Here is a 22303-nt window from a genome sequence, read left to right as displayed (position 1 = left end):
GGCGGTGATAATGATGGTGGTGATGGTGGTGGTGGTGATGGTGGTGGTGGTGATGGTGGTGATAATGATGGTGATGATGGTGGTGATGATGGTGGTGGTGGTGGTGATAATGATGGTGATGATGGTGATGATGATGGTGGTGGTGGTGATAATGATGGTGATGATGATGGTGGTGGTGGTGATGGTGGTGGTAATAATGATGGTGATGATGATGGTGGTGGTGGTGATGGTGGTGGCAGTGATAATGATGGTGATGATGATGGTGGTGGTGGTGATGGTGGTGGCGGTGATAATGATGGTGATGATGATGGTGGTGGTGGTGATGGTGGTGGCGGTGATAATGATGGTGATGATGATGGTGGTGGTGGTGATGGTGGTGGTGGTGATAATGATGGTGATGATGATGATGGTGGTGGTGATGGTAGTGGTGATGATGATGATGGTGATGATGATTACAGCTGCACTGTTCCGTGCAGTCACTCATTGAGCTCAAAGGTACACAGGGAATGTCTGAGCTGGAGAGAGGCCTTGGTGGTAAGAGCAGTGGCTGCTCCTTCAGAGGACCAAGCTCCACCCCCAGCACCCACATAGGGGTGTTCAGCCATCTATAACTCCAGTTCCAGGGGATCTGATGCCCTCTTTTGGCCTCCTCTGGTACCATGCATGTATATGGTGCATAGACATTCATACATGCATGCATGCATACATACATACATACATACATACATACATACATACATGCAAGCAAAACACCCACGCACATAAAATGAACAATGAATAGTAAGAACACAGTGATGTCAGTGGGATCCTCTAAATCTAGCAGGTGTGCACAAAGAGAAGAGCCTTTCCTCAGGAAGGTAGCAAATCAGCCCTTCGTTAACCCATTGAGTGCAGTGATGGTTTGGATGTAAGCTAGCATTAGTCCTGACCTGCTGTATTTTCTGACTTGTTGATGTTGACATCGTTTTTTTTGTTTTACTTTTTGGTAGAGTGGAGCTTTTTTTTTTTTTGTTTGTTTTTTTTTGGTTTTTTTTTGTTTTGTTTTTTTTTGTTTGTTTGTTTTTTCCCCCGGGGCTGGGGACCGAACCCAGGACCTTGCGCTTCCTAGGCAAGCGCTCTACCACTGAGCCAAATCCCCAACCCCAGAGTGGAGCTTTTTTACGTCTCAGAACGTCATTGACTTCCTGGGCCCAAGTTGCCCAGGTCAGCTTATCTCACCAAGTCCATGCCTGCCTTTCTCCTTAACTCTCCAAGTGCTGAGGAGAGAGTGGTACTTGCTAAGCGTCTGTTTAGAGAGGTGTGCTGAGTCGTCCCTGGTCGTCCTTCCTAAACGTGTCCTTTTCTGTCTTTTTGTTCCCTCCTTAAGACGATGTGGATGATGACGCAGAACACTTGGAAGAAGGCAGCAGAGACAGTGCAGAGCCTCTGAAGTGCAGACAAGTGTGGCCGAAAGCAGCGAAGCGAGGCCTCTCCAAGTGGAGGCAAAGCAAGGAGAGGAGGCCGGGGCTCAAGCTGAATCTGTGCACCCCACCCGAGACACCCATGGAGCCGGAGGGCCTGACGAAGGTGGTCAAAGAGCAGAAGGGAATTTCAGAGGACAAGGGCAGCCCCGTGGGCGAGGATCGGGAGGTGACAGAGACTGAGGAAGCCCTGCTGCCTCAGGATGGGAACGGAAGGGAAGAGACAGGCACACCTGTGAGTCCACATAAATCACCAGGTGGAAAGGCAGACGAGGAGGACCTCATCAAAGGGGAGGAGGAGGAGGAGGAAGAGGGAACTACAGAGAAAGACCCAGATGGTGCTAAAAGTAAAGAGAAAGCTGAAGCAGAAATCTCCATGGAAAAGGAAGACGCGGTGCATTTGGATGACCATGAGGAGGACGAGGACGAGGAGGAAGAGCCGTCTCACAATGAGGACCATGATGCGGATGATGAAGACGACGGTCACATGGAGGCTACCAACGTGGACAGGGGAGACCTCCCAAAAGAAGCCTTCAAGGACGCACTAGAGGGTCAGGAGGCTTTTTTAGGCCTTAGCATTCAGCCTAGTCACTCTGACCCTGAGGGCCTGGTGAACTGCGGTGGTGATCTGGCAGTGTCGTGTGGCAGTGAGCCGAAGGAGCTTGCTGGGGACGCTGGCACCGCACCTGAGTCCGACTCGGAGCTCCCGGAAGAACAGACACAGGAGCAGGACCAAGAGAAGAGCAATGGTGCGGATACAGAGCTCAAGGACGGAGGCACAGCCACCGTGGAAATCGACTCTGAGACCGTCCAGGCTGTTCAGTCTTTGACCCAAGAAAACAGGGAGCAGGATGACACCTTTCAAGATTGTGCTGAGACTCAAGAGGCCTGTAGAAGCCTGCAGAACTATACACACACAGACCAAAGTCCTCAAATTGCCACCACGCTGGACGAGTGCCAACAGTCAGACCACAGTAGCCCGGTTTCATCTGTCCATTCCCATCCTGGCCAGTCAGTTCGTTCTGTCAATAGCCCCAGTGTCCCTGCCCTAGAGAATAGCTATGCCCAAATCAGCCCTGATCAGACTGCCATCACAGTGCCACCTCTGCAGAACATGGAGACCAGTCCAATGATGGACGTCCCGTCAGTGTCCGATCACTCACAGCAAGTTGTTGACAGTGGGTTCAGTGACCTGGGCAGTATTGAGAGCACAACAGAGAACTATGAGAACCCCAGCAGCTACGACTCGACCATGGGAGGCAGCATCTGTGGAAACAGCTCCTCCCAGAACAGTTGCTCCTACGGCAGCCTCACCTCTAGCAGTCTGACACAGAGCAGCTGTGCTGTCACCCAGCAGATGTCCAACATCAGCGGGAGCTGCAGCATGCTGCAGCAGACCAGCATCAGCTCCCCTCCAACCTGCAGCGTCAAGTCTCCCCAAGGCTGTGTGGTGGAGCGGCCGCCCAGCAGCAGCCAGCAGCTGGCTCAGTGCAGCATGGCCGCCAACTTCACCCCACCCATGCAGCTGGCCGACATCCCCGAGACCAGCAACGCCAACATCGGCCTATACGAGCGAATGGGCCAAAGTGATTTTGGGGCTGGGCACTACCCACAGCCGTCCGCCACCTTCAGCCTTGCCAAGCTGCAGCAGCTAACTAATACCCTTATTGATCATTCATTGCCTTACAGCCACTCCGCTGCCGCCACCTCCTATGCAAATAGTGCCTCTTTGTCCACACCATTAAGTAACACAGGGCTTGTTCAGCTTTCACAGTCTCCACACTCCGTCCCTGGAGGACCCCAAGCACAAGCTACCATGACCCCACCCCCTAACCTGACTCCTCCTCCCATGAACCTGCCACCACCTCTCCTGCAGCGGAACATGGCTGCATCAAATATTGGCATCTCCCACAGCCAAAGACTGCAAACTCAGATCGCCAGCAAGGGCCCCGTCTCCATGAGAACCAAGTCGGCATCTCTGTCACCAGCCGCTGCCACCCATCAGTCACAAATCTATGGGCGTTCCCAGACTGTGGCCATGCAGGGTCCTGCACGGACTTTAACGATGCAGAGAGGCATGAACATGAGTGTGAACCTGATGCCAGCGCCAGCCTACAACGTCAACTCTGTGAACATGAACATGAACACTCTGAATGCCATGAATGGGTACAGCATGTCCCAGCCGATGATGAACAGTGGTTACCACAGCAACCATGGCTACATGAATCAGACACCCCAGTACCCTATGCAGATGCAGATGGGCATGATGGGCACCCAGCCATACGCCCAGCAGCCAATGCAGACCCCACCCCACAGTAACATGATGTACACGGCCCCCGGACACCACGGCTACATGAACACGGGCATGTCCAAACAGTCTCTCAACGGGTCCTACATGAGAAGGTAGACAGCCTGGCAGCCCACTGAGCCCCTGGGCCCCACTCTTGGGTTGATCTGCACAAATACCCTTGAAAAGTACGATTTCAAAACCAGCATTGGTGTGAATGCAAAAACACTTGTTGGCACCATTTATTTAAAAAAAAAAAAGAAAAAGAAAAAAAAAAGAAGCTGTATGCAGCGGAAAGCCTTATACAAGTCGTTTCTCTTTCCTCCTTTTCCTCTTTTGGTACCTTTATTTCTGTTACTTTTATATAAAATTCTCTGCAAAGGAAGGCCTCTCTTAGGACTCCAGTTGGCAGCAGCCACACGTTGTGCCTGCTTCCATTAAACAGTGTGGATACAAGCCCCTCCCCAGATCACCTGTTTTAATATCGAACCTCGAGCTTTTTTCCTTCCTCGTCTATTCCATGTAAATGCCTTTAGCATTTCGATTACTGTACATTTTGTTTAAGGTGACCCTTCAGCATGCCGCTAATGTCTTGGTTAGTGACAGTGCATTTTGTAGTACTGTACAAGTGTTGTGCTAACGGTAAGCCATTTCTTAAGTTTTTTGCCTTGATTAGGGTACCCTAATTTGAGGGTTTTAAAAAAAAAAAAAACCTCTATTTTTGTTAATTATAAAACTGTAAAGAGCTATCAGAGCTAACCCCGTCGTTAGTCAAGGGGTTTATTGCTAAATGTTTGGTGTAAAGTTGAGAAGACCCTTTTCCATTTTGGCGACAGGCTCCTTTGGGGAGAGGCAGCTTTCTGTTTTATAAGCGCACACTTGTGTTTATTGAATGAGCATATCTCAGTGTTTGCCTGTCAGGTTCTGAAGCATTTCATACATGTCGGAACACGCAGCAGGATTCAAGGAACAGTGAGTGTGGTGTGAAGTCCCTATTTTATGGAGATCTCTCTAACTTTACATTTTCATTCCATCTGTAGATTTTTCTATCTTTATAAAATATTGGAGTTATTTTTTAAGGAAAAATAGAAAAGTAGCTTGTGAATAGCTCAAACCAAGCTTACACATCGCCGCATGTAAAAAGCAGGAAAGTTATTTGTGTCTGTTTATGTTGCTTCCTTTTGTAGCCTTTGTACCCTGGACGGGTGACAGTAAGGGCCGAGCAGGAGAGGCGCGACCTTGTACAAAACAGGAGCCAGCAGCACTCTTGTGTGTATCTCGTTCTCTTTTTAGTCAGTTACTTCAAAAAAAAAAAAAAAGAAAGAAAGAAAGAAAAAACACAAAAAAGAAAAAAGCTGTACATTTTAACATAAAATAAATTATGATGAGCCACTTTAGCCTCTGTGTCCTGTCGTATTATGATCGATGGAGAGCGACCAGCCGAGGCGCGTCACGCCGCAGAACACACACACGTCTGGGGAAGTAAATTACTTAGTGTGAAACAAAGCTACGAGATTTTCTTTTCTGATTTGTTTTGACTTTGGGGGAGGGGTTGGCAATAAATATGAGTAATATCTAATAAAACCATCACATATACCAAATACCTATTTAATAAATTAATTTATAATGGATTTTAATGCTGCTCATGAGCGTTTACTTTATGCTGGTGCATACCTTCTGTATGCCAATCATTGTCTTTAAAATAAAGTGAGTTTGCTTTTTTCTTTTTGACTTTGATCTTCATTTTGCCCAGAGCTCCCACACAGATAATCCAGTTACTTCCTTTGTGCCATGTGTAGAAACCCCCAAAGGCCTGGGACCACACTAGCAAGCGTCCCTTTTTAAAGGCAACCGTCACAAGTTTCATGGTGCTATGTCCCAAGAGCTGTATCCTTTAAAAAAGTACGGAAGTTTCACTCTTGTGAATGAATGAGTGTGTGTTTTCCTTAGTGTTTACAGTAACACACGCACAGGGCAAATGTTTATACACATTCAGAGAAAGTTTTGATTGTGAGTTTAAAATATTTGATTACTTGAGCAACAAATTTAGAAGTGAATTCTTGGCTTGATAACCTGTATGTGTTTGGCCCGCTAAGTTCACAAGTGCCCTTGCAACTCCGCAGATCATAGACAGAAACTGTAACTTGGCCTCAAGCAGGTAGGATACACCAGAACAGAAGGCCACACACTCCCACCCCCACCCCCCACCCCCCGGTGCTCGCTTTCTGTGCGTGCACGGTGGGGTTAGCATCTGCATTTTGAGTCTCCCAACAAGCCAGTGGAGTAATAACGGAAGTTAGATGAGGGAGGCTTTGAGGAAGGCAGAGAATGACTTTTGGAGAAAGAAAACATGCTGTCCATCTTCTGAGTGGCAGGTGACGGTGCGTAAGGTGCGTACGTAGTTTGTCCGACCAGTTGCTAGTGCATGTTGGGAGAGGCGGAGGGTCCCAGCCCTGCACATCTGGCAGGAAACTGTTGTGTGTCTAGGAACCCCACAGGAACCCCCTCCTCCACCTTGAAACATTTTATGTGCTAGTTCAGTGTCTTGTGTTAACAGTCTTTGGGGGGGTCTAGACACCCATTTCCCTTTGACACTGCCCGTTAATCATACCTTTGGCTTGTGGGAAGTCTAGACCTAGTGCCCCACCCCTTGCTTGTTTCGTCGTCCGAGGGGACTTGTGGGTCAGAGGCTAGTTGCTGCCCCACACCTGTCAGCACAGCACAGCGGTTCCTTGTGACGCCAGGAGCTGGCTGTAAAGCACCAGGGCCTTACAGGGCGATGGCTTAAATCCATCCTAGCTGAGCACAATGGTCAGACTGGAATCCGCTCACAGCCCTCATCTTTAAAAGCAGCTGCCTGTTTTCTCCCTTGTTGGAGTGATCGTCTGTTGCCAGCCGCCCAGGTAGGCAGGCCTTGTTTGCCAATGCTGTTAGAAATAGTGACTCAGACTGCTTTTGTCAACACTCCTCCCCCACAAACTACACCCACTGCCCAGGACGGGGAAGGAGCACAACAAAGTTAATTGCCCCAACTCTACCCAGCTAAAAACGTCTAAGCTGTAATCTACCCAGATGACTGAGTCAGCTCTCCTAAACACTCGTCTGAAAAAGGCCCAGATTTGTCACCTGATTTAAAGGCTCTCTGTACCGCTCTGTGAATGCAGGGCCCTTCATTGGTGGAAGACTTCAGTCCAGGAGCAGGCTTCCGCCACTGCTTTCTGGAGTGGCTTTCCTACATCTCCTTCTCCAACCCCCTCTCTCCTCCCCCTCCCCCTCCCCCTCCTCCTCTCTCCTCCCCCTCCCCCTCCTCATTCTCCTCCTCCTCCCCCTCCTCCTCCTCCTTCCCCTCCCTCCTCCTCCTCCTCCTCCTCCATCCAGGCCTATTTTGCAGCCCCTGGGCCAAACTGCATTGTTCTTCCTCTTGTATGGTAACCTTAAGCTCTGGATGGTAGACATCCAGAATTTTATTTCCCTCCAGTCATGAGCATTCCTTTGGCCTGAAGATTCCAAGTCAAAATTGTAGAATCTTCTGCCTCCCTGGGCCACGTGCACCAAGTATAAACACCCCTTCTGACCTCGGATTCCCACTTGGCTGCTGAGGAGGAGGGCTATGAGTTCTTTCTTAAAGGTTTTGTTTTCATATTAAATATAGGGGTGTTTTGCCTGCACTGTATGTGTGTGTCCCTGGTACCTGTGGAAGGCAAAAGAGACTGGGTCCCCTGGAACTGGAGTTGCAGACAGTTGTGAGCCACCATGTGTGTGCTGGGAATTAGTCCTGGGTGCTCTTAACCACTGAGCCAACACTCCAGCACAGGTCATGAGTTCAAAACCAGCCTGGGCTACATAGACAGATGCTTTCCCAGACCTAGCGAGCAAGAAAGGTTTCTCTATGAGAAATGAGTCGCTTTTATTTTCTTCTATCGAAGGTGGCTAACCCATCAAGAGCCAATGTTCCTGAGGTCACCCCCACCTTGTAAAAGTTTTATTCAAATCTTTTCATCTCCCCTGCCTGTAAAACTTTGAAGTAAAGGCCTTGGCTCTTGACCATTTCCTCTTCCCTTCATTTCCTTCCCGATGCTTTCCAAATTATCCAGTCTGGAATAGGCTGTGAGGTTGAACCTCAGCCAGTGGGGAAGCCAAGCCCCCCCTCCCCCTTGCATTAAGGAGAAAAGACCATCCTGGCCCCGTGTTGCTTACCAGCCCCATTTGGCTTGAGCACACCTTGTTTTGCAATAAAAAGTGGCCTACCAGGTTACTTTGTGTATTTGTTTCCGAGCACAAGAGCAAGTAGATTCTTTCCCAACCCCCCACTAACTTGTCTAAGGCAGCCCCTCCCCACCATTTCCCTCATCTCTGTACCCACACTGCATTTTATTACCATCTGCATTTTGTAATTTGCTTAATCTGGCTTTAGAATGTACACTGAATCTCAAAAATGCTTTTTAAGCAAGCAAGAACTTTGCTTTACGAAGTCTTTAAACACCGACTAAAATTTCTGTTCCTCCATTCTTTTACTCTAAGTCCCGAGAGTCACTGGGAAGAGACCAGACACTCAACTCTAGGTTCTCTGCTTCAAAAGGACTCCAATCCAGGGAGAGGTAGGCTGTGGGATGAGGTTCAGGGACAGTGGCTCAAGAGAATCCCAAGTGGGAGTCTGTACGTTCTATCTTTTCACCATGCGTGTTCACTTAAAGCAAGTACTTCATGAAAATAGAAATGCCGACTTGTCTGGATACAGAATGGATGAGACTAACAGAAAGCTGAGGTCAGATGGGGCCAGCAGGATGCTCATGGGATACCAAGTCTGAGTCACCAGGGAGTCCATCTGCAGGTCTTCTGCCACTCCAGTGTTCTCTCCCTCAGAACCACGAGAGCCTGGCTTTGTCCAGCCGAGCGTCTGGCCAACTCAGCACTTTCTCCACCTCAGTCTTGCTGCCTGACAAGACCACGTGACTGTGACGTGTGTGTGTGTGTGTGTGTGTGTGTGTGTGTGTGTGTGTGTGTGTGTGTGTGTGTGCTGGTGGTGGTACAGCTTTGCTTTTGCCTTTGCAACTTTGTGGCAGTGTTTTAGTTTTATTTTTTGTTTTTTTTTTTAACTTATTGAAAAAACCGATATTGTAATTGTTAAGTGAGTCTCTGGTAATCTCCCTTGCCTATGTTAAGAGGAGGACCCAGCCTCCTCCTGGACTAAGGTGACACCCAGAGCATCCTCAGAATTCCTGGAAACCAGCCTGACCACAAGGTCCCAAGCTACAAGTGTCATGAAAGGAAAGCAGCTTCCTTGGGTGACATAGTGACCCAGCGGCCCTGGATTCCAGCAAGAACATCTCTTGGATTCTCTAGTTCACACTGGAGACTTGGCCTTTCCCATCATTCCCCAGCAGGCATTAGACCCCCCTCTGCCTTCTCCAGAATGCCGCCATTCCTGGTGCTCCACTGCTGGTCTCTCTCTCTCTCTCAGCAGCCTCTCTCTAGGCGCCTGGTTGTGGAAGCCCGCATGCCGCTTCGTACTGCCGCTGCTTTCTCGAGAGTGAAGAATGGACCCAGCTATACCACTCCTAGGAATATACCCAAAAGATGCTTCAACATATAACAAGGTCCACTATGTTCATAGCAGCCTTATTTATAATAGCCAGAAGCTGGAAAGAACCAGATGTCCTTCAACAGAGGAATGGATACAGAAAATGTGCTACATCTACACAATGGAATACTACTCAGCTATCAAAAACAATGGCTTCATGAAATTCTTAGGCAAATGGGTGGAACTACAAAATATCATCCTGAGTGAGCTAACCCAGTCACAAAAGAACACACATGGTATGCACTCACTGGTAAGTGGATATTAGCCCAAAAGCTTGGAATATTCAAGATACAATCCACAAACCACATGAAGCTCAAGAAGGAAGACCAAAGTGTGGATGCTTCAGTCCTTAGAAAGGGGAACAAAATGCTCAAGGGAGGAAATACGGAGACAAAATTTGGAGCAGAAACTGAAGGAAAGGCCATTCAGATCCTGCCCTACCTGAGGATACAGCCCATATACAACCACCAAACCCAGACAGTATTGCTGATGCCAAGAAGTGCTTGCTGACAGGAGCCTAATATGGCTCTCCTGAGAGGCTCTGTCAGAGCCTGACAAATACAGAGGTGGATGTTAGCAGCCAACCATTGGACTGAGCACGGGGTCCCCAATGGTGGAGTTAGAGAAAGGATTGAAGGAACTGAAGGTGTTTACCACCCCATAGGAAAAACAACAATATCAACCAACCAGACCCCCGAGAGCTCCCAGGGACTAAACCACCAACCAAAGAGTAGAGATGGAGGGACCCACGGCTCCAGCTGCGTATGTAGCAGAGGATGACTTTGTCAGGCATCAGTGGGAGGAGAGGCCCTTGGTCCAGTGAAGGCTTGATGCCCTAGTGTAGGGGAATGTCAGGGCGGGCAGGCGGGAAGGAGTGTGAGGGTGGGTGAGGGAGCACCCTCATAGAAGCAGGGGGAGGGGGGATGGCATAGGGGGTTTCCAGAGAGGAAACCAGGAAAGGGGTTAACATCTGAAATGTAAATAAATATCCAATTTAAAAAAAAGAGTAAAGAATGGCCATCACGTGCCGACTTAACTCTCAAGAGAGACCGGCTCACACCGGAGCTCAGCTGGCTGCTCTGCCCTCACGTGCCATGCTAACCACACAGCTGCAAATTCTTGAGAGTCTGAGTAAAAACAAACCTCCGTGCTACCCTTACTGAAGCCAAAGGGAAAGGAGCATTCTGGCCCCCTAAAAGTAAGTGTCCTGCCTCTCCTTTTCTCCGAAACTGTGAAGTTACACTCTTCCTTGTCCAAATTTACCACAACTCACTGGGTGATGGCAGCTCTGGCTGTGACACAAGGAAAGGTCATTTCTGTACAGGAGCTCAGGACACCACGCCCACCCCCGCCCGGCACATGCGCACATGCACACTGGCCAGACTGAAAAAGAAACGGTGATTCCTCTGGAGCTTCCTCCGAGGTCGCAAGGCCTGTCCTGTAGCACAGCTTACCTGGCGATTTTCTGTGGTTAAAAAAAAAAAAAAAAATCAAGCTCTATTTTTTTTTTTGTTATCTTTTTATAAGTACGTGATTTTTTTTTCCTTTCAGAGCCAAACATTTGATCACAACACAGTACCCACACATTTAAAAAGAAAAAAAAAAAAAAAAAAAAAGCCAGCCCAACAAAGGAAACCCTTTTTTTTTGCTTCCAACCTAAAGGACAGGAGACTGTGAAGAACGGTACCTTCCCCTTACCCAGTTCCCCCTGCAGCTGACTTGGCCCACCACGAGGCAAAGAGCCAGACTCCGGGGAGTCTATGCTGCGCCCAGCCCTTGGCTTCACTGTCTCATCTCCACGACGAACCAAGCCTTGGTGCAGACACCTTTCAGCCTTCTGCTCTGGGCACCAGGGTCTCTGATCCTCCTTGAGGAGGCTCCCTACAGCCCCAGCTCACCGGCCCCCGGCCCCGCCTGTCGCCGCTGCTTCACCAGCTGCTTGTCCAGCTCCCGGAGCTGCTTCAGGAAGCCCCGGTTGGGCAGGACACAGCGGTTCTTAGCCACTTGTTGGATGGCGTCCACCAAGGTCATGTTCTTGTGGATCATCAGGTAGGCCAGGACCAGAGTTGCTGACCGGCTTCGGCCCATGGCACAGTGAACCAGGATCTTACCTGCAGGCAGAGGGGACAGGAAAGCCAGCGCTGAACGGGATGGGGTTCCTCAACCCACATTTACCCTGTCACCCACAGTTTGGCTTGGGCCACAGCTCCCCATAAGCTGTGGGGACACAGTCACTTGGCCCTTTCATAGGGGTGTTGGGAAGGCAGTTTCCGTACACCACACGTGTTTGCTGATTGGCATGGGGTAGGATTGGTAAAAGGCAGACGTTAACAACTCTTGCTCGGTAAGGGAAGGCACCAAAAGCATCTTCAAGATGGCCCGTCTCCATGCCTCAGAGAGTGGCCTCCTGGAAGCGTTGGTCGGGTTTAATGTTTATTCCGTCATGTTTAGCAGGGTTCAAATGTCAAAGCATACCCCAGGAGACTGACTGCGAGACATCCCCACCCCACCCCACACCACCCTGTTCCTTGACTCTATCCTTTATCTCCTCTTGCAGAGAAGGATCTGCCTAGAAGAGTGTCCCCTTTATTGTACTTCTGCTTGCCCCTCCCCTCCCCTCCGCTCCTTCCCTCCCTCCCCCCTCCCTTCCCCTCTGCTCCTTCCCTCCCTTTTGCTTCTACTGTGGATGAAAACCAGGGTCGTACCCCTACCAGACAGGCACTAAACTACACTCGAAGCCTTTCAAAAGCCTTTTCTATATCTTGCTTATTTCATTTATTTCATTAACAGTTTACATTGGAGATCTCTACACATCAGTATATAAATAGTTCTCTTTTCTTTCTTTCTTAGGCGCCCTCCCGCCCCATGCTGAGAATAAAATCCAAGACCTTACACATGCAAGGCAAACACATCAAGCTCCATCCCCAGCAAGAAATTATTTTCAAAGCATATGCCTCCCTTCCTTTCTTTTCATTTTGATGCTGGGGATAAAATCCAGGGCCTTGTGTGTGCTTAGTACTGGTTAGTACGGGTTATCCCACTGAGCTACACGCCTGGCCCTTGCAAGTAAATATTTTGAAACCACTGGTTCAACTGTTTGTTTCCCTGTGTAACCCAGGATGTTTTCAAAATCAACAGCCTCCTGCCTCAGTTCCTCAAGTGCTGGGATTAAACAATTTAAGCAGAACGCAGGGTGAATCCCAGAGATGACTGGGAATGAGCATCCACCTTTGGACTGACGGTGAGGGTAAAAGCCTGTGTGCCTTTTTTACCTTTTTTACCTATGTAACGTAACTGGCCTTGACGTTGAATCCGCCAGAGCTCCCACAGCCCCCAAAGGCCTTCGTATGGTCTGGAGTCAGCTGCCTCCCTTCTGCTGCTGACTGCCACCCGGGTGACAGATGACAAAGCTACCCACCCTCTAAGCCTCGGTTTCCTTAGCTGTCAAGTGGAGGGGCAGAATCAGATCAGTAGTGAGTAAAGCCAATTTAGGAAGAGGCCATGTGGTCGTGGGTCAGGCTTTCAAAGACTGAGAGTACTTTTACTGTGACCTGGGCCAGAGGCATGATACGAATGTCCCACAGGCTAAAACGGTCTCCATACCAGTTCTGGAGGGGTTTTGGTGTTGTGGTTTGGTTTGGTTTAGTTTTAGATGGGGTTCTGTGTGTGCCAGGCTGGCCTTGAATCTGCTGTGTCAGCATATTTTCAACCCCCCCTGGTCCTTCTGCCTCCTCCTCCAGGGTTCTGAGATTACAGTTAGGCATCACCATAGCCTGCAATTGACACATGCTGACTTAGTCCTTGTCACATCCACAAAGACAACGGTTTCTTAGCATGAACAATGTCAAAGGCCCCAAACAGACAAATGATCATTGCTATGTCTGTCGCCACACACCGGGGAGGGGGCAGGCGTTCCCTTAAGAACGTCCTCAATGAAACAGCAAAAACCACAGTACAAGCAGCCGGGTCCCTCCGGTCTCCACTTGGTGGCGCTCTAGAGCCCACCCAGTACACCCACTGGCCCTGTCTCATTTCAGCTTTGATTTGAACCTTGTTGTCATTGTCCCTGCTGTGGAGATGGAGAGACAGGTTCAGGAGGTACAGTGCCTTGCCAGAGGTCACCCACAATGCTGACCCCAGAAGCAGCAGCTTCATGCAAAACTGTGTTGAAGGCCTTCACTGTGTGGCACTGTGCTCTGAGGTTCGGCTCTCTTCTCTCTTCAATCTCCCCCAACCCCTTCTCTCTGCGGGGCCCATTTCCATGGCTGAGGGACCCTCTCTTTACCGATGTTCAGCTGGCTGGCTTGTCTGTCGCTGTGTGGCTGATGTGCTGCCCACCTTTCTGCCTCTCAGGCCGATGCCCAGAGAGACAAACAGCAGATGGTGCTTGTGGACAGTTTCTGCGTGGGTGTGGCTCCCTGTCCTTTTTAGCTCCCCCTTCTTCATGGGACCCCAAGCCCAGGCAAGGGCGAGAAGCCAAGACAACATAGAAATGGAAGAATCCCCACACAGTAGGCACGTTAATTCTCCTATTCTCATTCCAAGTGGGATGGGAAGTCCTGTACCCCACAACCAGCTACAAGCACCACTAGGAGGTTAGGGGGGGCTGGCACAGAGATGCCCCCCCAACTCCTCACAATTAGTGCCTTTCTCTGTCTACCTTCAGCCAGCAGGGAGGGCAGGAAGCAACCCCCAAGGGGGCACTGGTCCACGTTTTCATCCAACGTGACCATCCAAGCAGATGAACATCTACCTCTGGTGTTCTAATCCCAGTGGAATGTTCCGGATAGAAACTGCCTGGCCTCTGGCCAGCTCTGCTGATAACTGCTGTGTTTCGTCCTCTCCTGTCATAACTAAACACTAGTAACAGATGAAAGCTGAAACCCATTAAGCTTTTGGGGAGCCTGAAGCCTGTGGGGAGAAGGTAGAGAGGAAGAAGAGGGGGAGGAAGACGGAGATCGGGGAGGGAAAGATGAGGGAGGGGGTCTGGAGGGAGAGAAGGGAGCTCTCGGCTCTGCCAGAGCCAAATGTGGTTCTCATTAATGCTGTCAGCCTGGAGAAGGAGGCCCACTTCCCCAGGGCAAGAGTGGGTTGTTCTCTGGAGGTCTCAGGTGCCCCTGGGCCCCACCAATTTCCTGTCACCAGAACCTCAGGGTCCTATTTCCTCTTGGTTCTGGGGCTCTGCCAAGTTCCACTACTGAGGCCTACCTAGTGTAGCCTGAACTTCAAGAAAAGTGAAGGCTCTATGACCTGGACACCAGCCCCTGCAGGGGCCTGAGGTAAGGAGAGCTGTCAGTACTGTTTCCTGGTTCAATTCACATCTGATCCCTGGGTAACCTCCATTACCCTGGGCATCCTTCTGGGTACTTCATGGGTTGTTTGTTTATGTGCTTCTGAGACAGGGTCCTGCTAAGTCACTGAGGCCTGACCTCGGACTCTCAATCTCCCGGCGTCTGCCTTCCTGGATGGCTAGAGTCACAAGGTGTGCACCAGGATGCTGTGCACCTCACATATTTCAATGTCGTGGATTCTCACCACTGCCTAATGGCTCCAGTCAAACCATCATCACCATTCTACAGATGAGGTCGCTGAGGGATATGCAGAGAAGTGGCCTGTCCCAGTCACACGGTCGGTGAATGGCAGACCACAGTCCAAATCCAGGCCATGTGACTCCGAAGCCGGGGCGGGACGGCTCTGTACCTGCTGCCAGTGAGTGAGCCAGATAAAGGCCTTATGTTAGTGCGTGCCTTTGCTGCACGCAGCCTGTGCCACTGCCTACTATTCCTTCTGATCAATTTAAAGAGCAGAAAAGAAAGTGGGCACACCCACCATTTTGGTTTTATGACCCACTGATAGGTTGCACTCTACGACTGAAAAATACTAGCTTCAGTGAAGTATTTATCAGAAGGAGACATGCTGCCATTGTATGGAGAGCGTCTAAATTCGGGGTTTCCTGTGTATATACCTGGGCACGGTAGCTCGTACCTATAAGGCTGCGGTATCAGGGTTATCGTGAATCTGAGGTTTGAGGCCGGCTTGGTTTACAGAGTAAAACCTTATCTCAAAATAAACATTCAAAAACCCTGCTGTCTCCACTACTTGTTCTCAGTGGTGACCAAAAGGTGAGCTTCTGTCACTCACATCAGATATAATCAGGAGGCTGAGGGATGGTTCCCTGGGTGAAGCTGCTTACTGGGCAAGCTGGGGAGTCCCTTCCCCAGAACCCACTTGGAGGAAGGAGAGGATCAACTCCTTCGAATTGTCCTCCGACCTCTACAGCTGTCCACCCCTGTGCACACATCACACAGACACATTGTCCTCCGACCTCTACAGCTGTGCACCCCTGTGCACACATCACACAGATCCACCTTCTCCTCCTCCACCTCCTCATTACCACCACCACCACCATCATCGGAAAGACACACCAGCCAAGCCTGTGACCTACCTGCTGCCCAGGCCCAATGTGTCCCTTAATCGGGGCCACCTTCCTTCCCTGGTTTTGGGGACTGCCCTTGCCTGCTGCCCACTCATAGCCTTTCTCAGCAGTGCATACAGGGAGGGCAAGTTCCTGCTCCATCCTAGACAGATGTGGGGATGTCGAGGTCCTCAGAGAATGAGGACAAGGTGTGAGTCCAACAGGAAGGAAGGGGACTTTAAAACACTGGGGGACAATCTGGCCTGGCTGAAGCTTAGATGCCCCAGAGAACCAAATTCCTGCCAAAAAGATGATTTCATCCATATAATCACACCCATTTGTGTGTGTGTGTGTGAGCATGTGCGTGTGTGTGTATGTGTGTGTGTGAGCGCGTGTGTGTGTGTGAGCGTGTGTGTGCGAGCATGTGTGTGTGAGCGTGTGTGTGTGTGAGCATGTGTGTGAACGTGTGTGTGTGTGAGCATGTGTGTGTGAGCGTGTGTGTGTTAGCGTGTGTTTATGTGTGTGAGCGTGTGTGTGTGAGCGTGTGTGTGTGAGCATGTGTGTGTGAGCGTGTGTGTGTGAGTGTGTGTGTGAGCGTCTGTGTGTGTGTGTGTGTGTGTGTGTGTAGGCCAGAGGTTCACTCAGATGTTGTTCCTCAGGCACTGTTCACCCTGTGTATGAGTGTGAGCATGTATGTGTGTATGTATGTGTATGTATGTGAGCATGTGTGTGTGTGTGTGTGTGTGTGCGCGCGCGCCAGAGGTTCACCTCAGATGTCATTCCTCAGGCACTGTTCACCATGTGTGTGAGCGTGTGAGCGTGTGTGTGTATGTGTGTGTGAGCGTGTGTGTATGTATGTGAGCATGTATGTTTATGTGTGTGTGAGCATGTGTGAGAGCATGTATGTGTATATGTGTGTATGTGTAAGTGTGTGTATATGTGTGTATGTGTATGTGTGTGTGAGCATGTGTGTATGTGTGTGAGCATGTATGTGTATATGTGTGTGTGAGTGTGTGTGAGTATGTGTGTGTGCGCGCGTGTGTGTGTGTAGGCATTCCTTAGGCACCGTTCGCCTTGCTTTTGTAACGAAGTCTCTCACTCACTCACTCACCCAGCTAGTAGGCAAGGCTGGCTATAAACCCCAGGAATCAGCCTGTCTCCATAACCACTGCCTGCTATCACAGAGTGCATCCCTTCCTCTGGTTTTTGTCTGTTTGTCCACGTGGGTTCTCACATGATCTGCGATCAGGCACGATTCCAACTGAGCTATCTTCACAGCCTACATTTTATTTTCTGAAACTCTCTATTTGTTTGTTTAGCTGAGATCCGCTCTCACAGTGTAGCTGTGGCTGACCTGGGCCTTGCTGTGTAGACCAGGCTGGCCTCAAACTCACAGAGATCCATCTGCCTTTGCTTCTTCCTTCTTTGTTGTTGTTGTGCTGGGGACCCAAACCAAGGCTAAGAAAACGCCATGCCATTGAGCAAAATCTGCGGGTTCTGTAATAGATTTTGTGATGGCTTCAAAAGCAGGCTGGGTCCCGTTTAAGACAAAAAACGGAGTTGGGTGGTGGTGGCGCATGCCTTTAATCCCAGGACTTGGGAGGCAGAGGCAGGCAGATCTCTGAGTTAGGAACAGCCTGGTCTATGGACCCAATTCCAGGATAGCCAGGGCTGTGGCACAGAGAAATCCTGTCTCCAAAAAACGAGAGAGAAGAGAGAGAGAGAGAGAGAGAGAGAGAGAGAGAGAGAGAGAGAGAGAGAGAGGAGGGGGGAGGAGAGGGAGAGAAGCGCAGGCAGACAGAGGGACAGAGCTGCCTGGGCAGGCTGTGATGCTGAAACCTGATCTTCTGAGCGGGTGATGTCTGGCGTTTCCTAGGAGATTTCGTTACACTCGATGTTCCTGAGCTCCTGCAAGCATCCGGGGCAGCATTTTGTCAGTTCTTTCTCCAGTGAGGCAGGATGTTCACTTGTGTCAGATCCTATAGCCAGCTGCTGGCTTTGTCTCCACTTCTGTGACATTCAGTGACCTCTAAATAGCACAGTCACCAAAGAGACACTCACATTAAGGACAAAAGACTCTCCTGTGAGGCCAGGGGGGAGGGGCTCTTCCCTGTCCTTGTGAGTGTTGCCCCCCGGATAGTCCTTTGACCCTGGGCACACCGCCTGGCTCTGCGGGCCTGTTTTCTCAGCTACCGGGCAGGATAACGGACCGAGTTGTGAATCCATCATTTCCATCGTGATGGAGGTTGCCTAGTTCTTGAGAAAGGTCAAACAGGCACAGAGTCGGGGTCGCAGTAGACCCCAGAGGCTGATGACAGACCGGCTGTGGCAAGTTTGACCCCACAGCACTACAGCAGATTTTCAACAGGAAACTGGGTGCAGTGGTACAAACCTGTAATCCCAGCACCCAAGCTGAAGCAGGAGGATCCTGATTCTAGGACAGTCGGGGCTACTTAACCAGACCCTGTGTCAAACAAACAAAATAGCAAACAAAAAAGAAAACTAAAAACTAAAAACTATAAAAAGGAAAAACCACACGGGAGATGTAGGGCCTTGAATTCAATTCCCAGTGTTTTAAAAAAAAAAAAGTCAAATTCAAAAAGAGCCGGCAGTGAGGGGCGTGGGCAGGTGGTGTGTTTTAGGATAGGATTTGCCAACGACGGGTAAGAAAGTCAAGAAGGGAGAAAGAGAAAGCCCTGCCTTTGGGCCATACTGTCTATCAACACCTCTTATGTCAGGAGTATAATAGGAAACATGCGACCGACCAGGTCTGGCTCAGAAATTCCACAGAGTGTCCCTTGGTTCCCCAGTGTAGGTCAAGCCACCCCCTGCGTGCGGCCCGCAGGCCCGACACCTGTCGTCCTCTTCTCTTGGAGTCTGTGCCGGTGCTGGCGCTGAGCTAACTAGAATTCTCTTTTGTTCCCCTGCCCACTTAGGACAGAGACGACAAGCAGTGAGCAGTCTGACAGTACAATCCAGGTTGGAGGTTTCCCCTGAAGAAAAAAAAAATCAGACATTCTGCCATGCTGGCGTCGATTCTCACCAGAAACGCTGGCGGGAATGAATAAGCAGCGGCGGCCATCAGAGGAGACACCAACCAGGCTGTCTTCACCCCAGACCTCCATCCGGCTGCCTCACCAGCAGCTGGCACCATTCATTCAGAGGATGCTGGGTTCTGAAGGGTTGGCATTTCGGACCCTGGCCTGGGGAAGTCTTTAGACAAGCCAAATGTAAAGGTCACTGAGAACGGAGCCCAACCCCGAACCCCACCCCATCGGCCAGTGTGGCTATCAGTCAGCCAGCTTGTTTTACCGGCCCACGTGACCCATCCGTTCCGTTTCCCGCACACTCTCAGACTTCCGTATATGCTCTTTCCTCTTGACCCATCCTTTAAGGCGAGCCTTCACTCACCGGGTCACGCACCAGCCTGATACTTTCTTGCTGATGTGACCCTGCCCGGCAGGCCTTGAACACCCAACTCCGGAGCCCGAACCTTTGCGATTTGGCAGTGAGGCAGCTTCTTAAACAGTGTGCCGGGGTCTTAAGACAAGCTTTCATGTGAGTATATCGTACAAGTTCAAAGTCGGAATGTCTTTTTTTTTCCCTCCCTCTCTTTTTTTTTCTTTTGGGATCGGAAACTTTACGATGATGAGGTGCACATGCTGGCACGGTTCCACACTTCGCAGTGCACGGCCTCTCTCTATCAAGTGCATCCGCGGGCCTCCTGCACGCCAGGTTCCAAGCCAAGGGCTTTATGTATTCTGCTGCTGCTCCTTGTTATAGCTGCTCAAGGTAAATATTTTCATCACTGGAGGAATCACGTCATTACAGAGTTTTGTGATGAGACGCTAAACCTGGCCTTGTCTTCCTCAAGGCCTGCCAGGCCCCTTCCATTAAGAAGGAGTTCTAAGACATAAAAAACCACAACCGAGCACAGGAAACAGATACTGAAAGGCGGGATTGCTGCACAACGTCACCCGCGAGACACGCACACACGCACGCACGCACATGCACACACACGTGTGCGCGCGTGCACAAACACACTTGCACATGCACATACATACACATGCACACACACACACACACACACACACACACACACACACGCACACACAATATGTTTTCAGTTAACTTCAAATACAATGAGGTGAATTTTACCTCCTGGAGATGAACCAGAATCTGGTTGCTTTTTTTGATCCTGTGTGGAAACTCGGAGCGTACAGAATACAAAAGACAGCCCTTAAATGGAGTTGTTAAAGGACGGGTTACAATGATACATCCTCTGATCCAATCACCTCAGCTCTGTGGGTGGTGTTCATTCGTTGGCATGGTGTCCTCTGAACCAGAAAGATGACAAATTTTGTGGGTGGCTATGGCTGGTTGAGGAGCCAAGAGCCACCACAGCCACCAAGGTCTACACGTCTGGCTGACTTGGCATAGACCTAGCCCTAGGTTGCAAGTTCCTGAAGCAGGTCAGTCGGTCAGTGAGCCTTGTAATGCCAACCTCTTGCGGCAAAAAAGGCTTCTGGTAACTGGATACCCTGAGTTAAGTGGTGATTCAGCAAGGGGCGTGACAAGAGGCTGAAGTCAGGGCACAGATTAGGGAGGTGACGTCCGTTTGGCCTCCGTGGAATGTGCGGAAGTGTACCCAGCTGAAGTGACTTAGTCTTGCCCAAGGTGCACACCCAAGCTGTGCCCTTCTCTCCAAAATAGCCTTGCAGCTTTCTCGGCGGAAGTCCAGTCAAAACTGCATTTAGTGGGCAAAGACTAGGACTTTGACTTAAAAGATGGGCCAGTGGCATCGGGATACTGGGACTCTGTGGGTGCAAAGCCCACATTCTCTAGGATGGTTTATATTGGGCCCTTGACTTTTAAAAGGTGGGTATCTTAGAGGGTTGTCTGTGGGTGTGCCCGGTTAGCAGAAGTATTTTAAGTCCGTCTTGGAGTCTTAAGCAGTTCCTTAAACATTTTCTGTCACTGAAACCTTTGGGTCTAGTCAAGTGTGGGTCCAAGTGTGATTAATGTTTCGACTACAGTTCATAGTTTTGAGGGCTTCCAGACCACCCTTGTCGTTCTTTAATTTTTGTTTTTGTTTTTGTTTTTATTTTTCAAGATGTGGTTTCTCTGTCTATCATTGATTGTTCTGGAACTCACTCTGTAGACCAGGCTGGCCTCGAACTTACATCTGCCTGTCTCTGCCTCCTGAGTGTTAGGATTAAAGGCATGCACCACCCTCCTCATGCTCCACTCTGGATCACCCTTGCCTTTTTAAGGGTTCTTGTTCCCAACACTGGAGCAACATATATGGAGAGGCAGTTAGCTCAGCCAATCCCTGCCAGCAATCCTGAGCCTCAGTGCACCAGGTTTGAGAATCACTTTCTTGTAGGTCCTGCTTCTGACCCATTGGGGCAAGACTGGGTTGGCCAAAACCAGTCTTCTTCCTGGGGCGGGGCCTACGTATGGGGGATAGCATGCCATGGGGTGTGACCTGGCAGGGCAGAGGCAGAGGGTACGCAGGAGGGGGACGGTGCCTCGGCTTGGGGGCGGAGCCTAATGGGGTGGGATTTCAGTCCGGGGACGGGGCCTTGGCACGGCAGGGTAGGAAAGGGTCTCTTACTGTGGTCGTCTTGGAGCGCCGAGTCGATGAAGGCGGCAGCCGAGTAGAAAAAGATGCTGAGGTCGAAGGTGGGCACGTCGTCGGCCTCGACGCCGTGGTACTCGATGGCCATGTCTCGGTAGTAGTCCGGCCCGGTGTCCACATTCCAGCGGCCGTGAGCGGCATTCAGCACGTGCGTGAAGCCGGCCTTCTGCAGCCCGTAGCGGTCCAGCGCTGTGGCCCTGGGCGCAGGGAGAAGGCTCGGTCGGTGGACGCCGCGCCCTGCGGGCGATGCACGGCTTTCCACGCTGGACCCTGTAATCGCCCATTACAAGCAAAGACCCAAGGCAGCGAGCGCACTTCCAGAGGCCGCTGGGGACTATGAGAAAGCTACCCCTGGGGAAGGTGCAGCCTGAGCATTTGCCCTTTCCTTTTGGATCATTCACCTTATTGCGCAGGTCCCGGAGGTGGGCCTGCCAGATCTCCCCAGAGGCCACTGAAACTATCTGTTCATCTGAGCCTGCTTCACAGAGCCCCCGGGAGAACCTTTAAAAGAGGCCTCTATTCTGAAGCTTCCAAACATTTATGAGTTTGGAGGTCATAGCTGGGAAAAATGGCTTCAAATTGGTGGTTCGGAGGATTTCGTTGGGATTGGATAGAATTCTTGAATTGATGCTGACAGGGTTGGAGGACACAATATGAATGGGGACTGATTGCTTTGTTGAACCCCTTGCCTAGCTGGGCTTTCATTGTTCTAAGGAGCTATTTCTAACTCAGGTGAGAGTCCTAGTTTTCAGCAGAATTTCTAGAAAGAAAAATAAGGATGCTGGGGCTGGAGAGATGTCTCAGAGGTTTAGAGCACTGACTGCTCTTCCAGAGGTCCTGAGTTCAATTCCCAGCAACCACATGGTGGCTCACAACCATCTGTAATGGGATCTGATGCCCTCTTCTGGTGTGTCTGAAG

The 22303-nt window shown here is 50.2% G+C and overlaps 2 protein-coding genes across 18 annotated transcripts in view; one reads left to right on the top strand and one right to left on the bottom strand.

The window, feature by feature from the left end:
- Kat6b (lysine acetyltransferase 6B) overlaps window positions 1–5144 on the top strand; it is a 172909-nt gene extending 167765 nt beyond the window's left edge. For all 13 annotated transcript variants that reach the window (XM_039093710.2, XM_039093712.2, XM_039093707.2 and 10 more), the window contains one exon: window positions 1367–5144. In XM_039093710.2, coding sequence (XP_038949638.1) covers window positions 1367–3867 — 2501 coding nt within the window. In that variant the 3' untranslated portion in view covers window positions 3868–5144. The remainder of the gene's footprint in view (window positions 1–1366) is intronic.
- A 5684-nt stretch (window positions 5145–10828) lies between these two features.
- Dusp29 (dual specificity phosphatase 29) overlaps window positions 10829–22303 on the bottom strand; it is a 40042-nt gene continuing 28567 nt past the window's right edge. For 2 of the 5 annotated variants that reach the window (XM_063274366.1, XM_017599732.3), the window contains 2 exons: window positions 21361–21581; window positions 10829–11439 (listed from right to left, as the gene is read on the bottom strand). In XM_063274366.1, the coding sequence (XP_063130436.1) occupies window positions 11210–11439; window positions 21361–21581 (451 nt within the window). In that variant the 3' untranslated portion in view covers window positions 10829–11209. The other 3 variants (NM_001108368.1, XM_063274367.1, XM_063274368.1) reach the window with 3 other exon arrangements.

The sequence above is a fragment of the Rattus norvegicus genome, chromosome 15, assembly GCF_036323735.1.
Source record: "Rattus norvegicus strain BN/NHsdMcwi chromosome 15, GRCr8, whole genome shotgun sequence".
NCBI classification, from domain to species: Eukaryota; Metazoa; Chordata; class Mammalia; order Rodentia; family Muridae; genus Rattus; species Rattus norvegicus.
Note: the sequence above shows the minus strand (reverse complement) of the source record. Positions and strands in the feature narration are given on the sequence as shown.